Source organism: Anticarsia gemmatalis, chromosome 7 (assembly GCF_050436995.1).
Source record: "Anticarsia gemmatalis isolate Benzon Research Colony breed Stoneville strain chromosome 7, ilAntGemm2 primary, whole genome shotgun sequence".
Taxonomy (NCBI): Eukaryota; Metazoa; Arthropoda; class Insecta; order Lepidoptera; family Erebidae; genus Anticarsia; species Anticarsia gemmatalis.
The window spans coordinates 7,581,693-7,587,947 of NC_134751.1; the positions used below are offsets into that span (position 1 = coordinate 7,581,693).

General features: G+C 36.4%; 2 protein-coding genes across 2 annotated transcripts; one reads left to right on the forward strand and one right to left on the reverse strand.

The window, feature by feature from the left end:
* Nucleotides 1-18: 18 nt before the first annotated feature.
* On the reverse strand, nt 19-2,085 carry mIF3 (mitochondrial translation initiation factor 3). Its single transcript, XM_076116823.1, has 3 exons — nt 1,673-2,085; nt 1,346-1,568; nt 19-1,080 (listed from the first exon to the last, which is right to left on the reverse strand). Exons 1-3 carry the CDS (start codon nt 1,945-1,947, stop codon nt 910-912), a joined length of 669 nt encoding a protein of 222 aa, XP_075972938.1. The 5' UTR covers nt 1,948-2,085; the 3' UTR covers nt 19-909.
* A 375-nt stretch (nt 2,086-2,460) lies between these two features.
* RpL39 (ribosomal protein L39) lies at nt 2,461-3,830 on the forward strand. Its single transcript, XM_076116824.1, has 3 exons — nt 2,461-2,566; nt 2,662-2,765; nt 3,734-3,830. The coding sequence occupies exons 1-3, from the start codon at nt 2,483-2,485 to the stop codon at nt 3,780-3,782; spliced, it is 237 nt and encodes a 78-aa protein (XP_075972939.1). The 5' UTR covers nt 2,461-2,482; the 3' UTR covers nt 3,783-3,830.
* The last annotated feature ends 2,425 nt before the right edge of the window (nt 3,831-6,255 follow it).

Below are 6,255 nucleotides of genomic sequence, written 5' to 3' on the forward strand. Positions count from 1 at the left end.
TTTCTTAAAAGACTTTCATTTTCCCAAATTCAAAACATATATTTTATTATTTACAATGTTATAATCTCTTATTAAACACAAACAAATAAAAATATTTGACAATTTACATTAGGTTTACTTAATTTACATTTGTTCTTGCAGGCTATTGTAAGTATGTTGTATGTATATACAGGAGCACCAGACAAGTCATGAGAAAGGCTATTTTTACAGTCATTCCTGCCTACATGAGAGAAAGAAAGACCAAAGAGATGGAAAAGCACGCATAAATTTGTGATGGATCCCACTCAAATAGCCCAGATGTTTGCATAAATACAATATAAATACATTTTCAATCCAAATGCTTGCATAAACTGCATTACTAATATATATATAGAAAGTATTTAAACAAACTTGCATTCATGTTTGTAGCAAACATAATAGTAGTGTAAGAATACTACAGAAATGCCTCACAACCAAGCAGGATTTCTAATAAAATGATCAAATGACAATAATTGAAACTTAACTAGAGAAATATTCTCTACATTGTTTGTACTATATTTTTTCTTAATATCCCTAATTGGCTTTTGTTGTGATTTTAAATATTTAATTTGTAAATGTTTGGAAGTAAATATACCATATTAAGATCAAAAAGTACTTTTGTCATGAACAAATAATGAATGTATGTGTGTGTCTCATAAGATTAACAAAGACTTATTAGACTAGGAACAATAGATATTTTAATGCTTAATAGTCACTTACATTTAAAATAGACATACAATATCAAATGCTATCATATAACTCAGCGTCTGGTTCTGTTAAGTCCTCATTGTGCTGCAAATGTGGCTCAATATGAGAGTCTTTTTTATCAAAATAAAATCTTTTTAAAAGCACATACTTGGTGGCCAGTATGATGAGAAGACCAACTGCTAGTCATAGTGGACCTTTCTCATTGTTACTTTGATTAGAGCCCGAGTTCTCTTCTTGCGTGCTGTTCTGCCTTAAAGGAAGAAGTTGAAACCTTAGATTGTTGCCCTTCATTCTCTTCTGAGCAATCTTACTTATTGACTTAACATGATTTTCTATTACTGAATATATTTTTTCCTGAAAAAAGAGAAAAATTAGATTAAATATGTAGTGTAAAACTTGTTAATTGCTTGAGTAGAACATATAAAATCAGACTCAACAAACAGATAACACATTATTAAGAATAAAAAAACAGTAAATACAACTGATACTGTATCAATTTTAATCCCAATTTATCTGTCAACAACATAACTTATCAGTGTTATACTAGGTCTAGGTATTTATCTATACATTATGTGGCATAAAAACGTAGTGCTCAGATTATAACCAAAAACCAACTCACTGTTTTCTGTGCAGCGGCAGAGTCTTCACCAGCTATAATAACTTTTACTTCATATTGTTTCTCAACAAGTTTCATCATCTTCTTCACACCAGTCATTAGATCATGTTCACCTATTCTTGACGACAGTGTGAGCAGTTTCTCGCCCTTGTTACCTTGACGCTCAGCTTGCTTTTCTTTTCTCTTAGCTAGTTCTTCAGCGTGATATTCAGCATTTGTCATCAGCCTATAAATAACGTTGAATAATATGAACTACACTTAACAATTGTTAGATTCGATATTAGATACTTGTTTCTCATTATTAACCCATTAGAATTAAAGTTCACTTACTTGTAAACAGGCCTTCTGGTTTTAGAGTCCACATCCTGAATTTTGACAAGCTTCAATTCTCGCCTAATTGATAAACTTTGGGCATTTTTTAAATCTGTAATACTTATGGAATTATCTGGACTTATCAGCGTTATCCTATTTTCAAACGTTTTCTTTTTGGTTACGTCTTTTCCTTCAGCTGTGATCACTGTTTTTACCGGTTTGCTAGCAACAGTTCTAAAATCTAAGAGTCTTGGGACACTTAGCGCCAATCTTGTTAAATTACAGTAATTCATCTTAAACTAGTTTAATTAATTAACGTTATATTACGGTCCAGACAGAGAACAAAATAAATTGAAGAGTATTTTTATTGTTTTTTTACATAACTTCAAAGTTTACAATTTACATCTTTCATTTTTGACATTGACAGTTTTGACACTGATCGTTTGCCGAAACGTCAATTCGCTATAGTGAGTGACTTTATACAATGTTTGTGATGACGATAGATAACGTTTTGTAAAATTCGGTTTTCTAAATAATATTAAATTAGTTTGTTTAGTTCAATGATAGCGAAATACGTGAGAAAAAAATACGCTATTTAAATGTCTCTTGCTTACAAATGTTAATACCTACCTACACACTGCCTAAACTCAGTTCTCTGGATCACCTGTTTTATCGTAAGGTTGTAAGTTTTTACAATATTACTTGAATCTAGGTACCTTAAAAAATATATAAACGACATTATTGATGAAATAATTTCAGAATAATAAATATAATAATAATAAATTAGGTTTTTTCAAATGTTGCCAGTAAAAATAGCCGAAAAGGCTCATGTTCAATTTTCGCCGAACGAAGGTTAGTCTTCAAAAACACAAATTCGTTCACTTTGTTTTGACAGCTGTGCTCGGCAAAATGGTGTGTTAAGTTTCTGTGAAAAATCTTAAAATATTTATGAAATCATAGTGATTTTGTGAATTATAATTTTACTAATCGTTTCCTTTTATTTCCAGTCGGCCCACAAAACATTTATTATCAAGCGTAAGCTTGCCAAAAAGCTGAAACAAAACAGACCCATTCCTCAGTGGGTTAGAATGCGCACTGGGAATACTATCAGGTAAATATGATTTCCTCTATTCCTTCTGTAATATGTGCATTAATTACATTAGACGTTTGTGTGATTAATTTTATTCAATAATTATTACACACCGATCTTCCAACCTATAATCAATAACACTGCGGCAAAGGGAACCAACAACCTACTTCATGGAATAATTTGTTAAGTGTAACTTACGAGTTCCAGTAATATTTGTAGATTTCATCGTGTGTTTGTTAGCTAACCTATAAATAGATAGTAAACAAACTGCGGACATTGTGAACTATATGATCTTAGTATGTGTTATAGCTAAGCTATTACCGATGCATGTGTAAGACACACTTCCTATTAAATTGCCTTCACCGCTATTATTCTACGTGTAGGTTGTAGGTACTCTGCTACACTTTCAATGATGGTAGCATTTGGTCAGAAAGATATTTGTTTGTAAAATCAGATAGGGAATTCCATAGTACCTAATAAATGTTGGTTAAAGTGGTGTGATGATGAGTGTAAATGAACACTAGGCTAAAGTACCTACATAAGGTTGATGTACTTACACATCATCATCTTTGTCACAATGCAACGCTTGAGACTTGCACTATACTGGCAATCTTGAAGTTACTTTCTGTTTTTATAAGGTTTCCTTAAAGTTATTTCCTAAAGTTTAACTAAACAGCCATTGCCAATGCCACCATTACTATTAATGATAATAATGCAATTAAGTTTTACTATAACATTCACTGTATCATTACTTTCAATTAAGTGCAAAACTCAACATGAGAGATAATATTATATTTATCTCTGTCATGTTTTGTTTTATGAAAACATAAGATAATGAAATAAATATTTTGAATTGTAACATTACAAGGAAAATAAATGACCACAATTTTAGATACCCACTATTTTATTTTGTAAAAAAAATCATGTATCATTATACGAACACATTTTGTACCTAACTTAACTCATAATCATACTGGTCATTGTTTCAGATACAACGCTAAGAGGCGTCACTGGAGGAGGACTAAGCTCAAGCTGTAAGCTTGTGATGTTACCTGACTTAAGCTAAATAAATCCTCTAAAACCTAATTTTGATTTTTATTGTTCAGATCCACATATAATTTGCCCTGTTTGTCAGCATTTCCTTGTGCTCCATAATAAAATAAACTCAATCAAGGGTTGGAGTGTATACTAAAATTACTTACATATTAGTTATAGCTTTATCTCTGAATAGTCTACGATCACTAGAGACACACTTTATTTTCCCTTTTGTTTCTATAAAATTCTATATTCTCAAGCTGTGTTGGCTGGTTATGCGTGGCACTTAAGCCCTTCTCCCATTACGATACGCCCGCGCGACTCTAGTCTCGGAGACTAGTCGCCACGAAGTATCTCACATACATTTGTATGGAGACTCTCACATTACGATACTGGTATTCTACGCGTTCGCGACTAGTCTCGCGATACCCGCCGTGTTGGTCGCTTGTGCGTCGCGTCTCGCGTAGACATGCGCTTAAGGTACGATTCAGACCAACCGGCTAGCGTCGCGCCGCCTCGGAACGGAGCCGTACGCGTGCCGCGGCAGCCGAACGTGTGCCGCGGCAGCCGAACGCGTGCGTCGGAGCTGTACCGCTACTGCGGTATGCGTACGGCTGCCGCGGTAGCCGCACGCGTGCCGCGGCAGCCGACAGCGTCCGCTGGAATCCAATCATATGTCTGGACTAAAGAAATTAGTTTTTCTTCCGTATCCATTTTTGATTTTAATATGTTAACTGTCGCTTGAAGAACACAACTTCAATGATTCGCTAGTTGCTGCACCGTAATCTCCGTTCGTATTTCACGACGCACAGCTGACCGGCTCCGAACGGACCCGACGGCAGCCGATTGGATGCCGACGGCGCCGTTCGGAGCCGGTCGGGGCCGGTCGGCCGTCGCGACAGCCGAACGCATTCTGCGACAGGTCGCGGCAGGTCGCGACGCGTCGCGGGATGCCGACGGAGATAGCTATGCGTAAGTTGCTTGCAAATATGAACTGTATTTACTGTTGATACATTTCAATGTTCTTTACCGCATTGTAAAATGCCGCCCGGCCCGGCCCGACGCGAGCCGGTTGGTCTGAATCGTACCTAACATGTTCGGGAGCGGATTGAACATGGAATCATTCATTTCCTAATTGGAACTATATGTTCAGGAAACATGTTCGCGGAACTATATAGTTCCACCACGTTTCAAGTTTGACAGAATCTAACATTTGATAATATAGGTAGTTCCTCAGTTCCTCACAGCTCCTAGGTGCTATAGAAACTGTGAGAAATTGAGAACTGCTTTATAGTTTATACATTATTTGTTACTGTATAAATGTAGACAAAAATATCCCTTGATTTACCTTCATACTTTACACAGGCTTAGGACTGTCAACCAAGAGATAAAATATAAAAAAATATGCAATCTACAGTTTTGACTTTCCTACGATTTTATTACCTATAATAATATGTATAGATTGAAAACGGCTCAAGATGCAAGTAGGACTCTTTAGACATTCGGTAAAAAGATAAAAATTTCTTATCATCGTGTTGTAGTTCTTGTGCGGCTACAAAAACTCTACAATTTATGTTTCTTTCAATATATGGATGAATCCAGTATTTTCTACTCTTGCGTTGACGTCTTCTATTTCAATAAAACAAAAAAACTGCAAGAGCTTCATCGTCACTGGAGTCGCTCGACATAACGTCAGTCTACAAAAAACGAGTTTGCACAAATGATGAATTTAGTAACTTTTAAGTTGCATAATATGCGAGCATCGGGTAGCGAACATGTATCCAACTAGTATTATACTCGAGTATCGTACCCTACAAGTATCGTAATGGGAGAAGGGCCTTAGGCTACCTGTCAACTGACCTAGAGCGAACGGTGTGGTGCGGTTGACAAAGAAGTATTAACCAATAAAAAATACTCTTCAGTGCTTCAATACGATTGGTATTCCATGTTCATGGTCCATGGAAAGGCAACGTTATGGCTGCTTGATAGGGGTGATCAAACAGATCATAGAGTATAAAGATGGCGCTCATGTCTCGGTGTCCTGTCAACACTCACGGAGCACCGTCAGATTTTTAACATTCCTATGTGACCCATCTTCCATAAAAATGGGTAAGTATTCTAGGTGTAGTAGTGCCTAAAGCCCTTCTCCCATTACGATACGCCCGCGCGACTCTAGTCTCGGAGACTAGTCGCCACGAAGTATCTCACATACATTTGTATGGAGACTCTCACATTACGATACTGGTATTCTACGCGTTCGCGACTAGTCTCGCGATACCCGCCGTGTTGGTCGCTTGTGCGTCGCGTCTCGCGTAGACATGCGCTTAACATGTTCGGGAGCGGATTGAACATGGAATCATTCATTTCCTAATTGGAACTATGTTCAGGAAACATGTTCGCGGAACTATATAGTTCCACCACGTTTCAAGTTTGACAGAATCTAACATTTGATAATATAGGTAGTTCCTCAGTTCCT

Bases quoted from the DNA above. Each gene is read 5' to 3' on its own strand.
- mIF3 (XM_076116823.1), bottom strand. From the start codon at position 1,947: ATGAATTACTGTAATTTAACAAGATTGGCGCTAAGTGTCCCAAGACTC. The intron at 1,569-1,672 runs GTAAGTGAACTT...CGTTATTTATAG, and splicing joins ACCAGAAGGCCTGTTTACAA to GCTGATGACAAATGCTGAAT. The intron at 1,081-1,345 runs GTGAGTTGGTTT...CTCTTTTTTCAG, and splicing joins CTGCCGCTGCACAGAAAACA to GAAAAAATATATTCAGTAAT.
- RpL39 (XM_076116824.1), top strand. From the start codon at position 2,483: ATGTTCAATTTTCGCCGAACGAAGGTTAGTCTTCAAAAACACAAATTC. The intron at 2,567-2,661 runs GTGTGTTAAGTT...TTTTATTTCCAG, and splicing joins CAGCTGTGCTCGGCAAAATG to TCGGCCCACAAAACATTTAT. The intron at 2,766-3,733 runs GTAAATATGATT...TCATTGTTTCAG, and splicing joins CGCACTGGGAATACTATCAG to ATACAACGCTAAGAGGCGTC.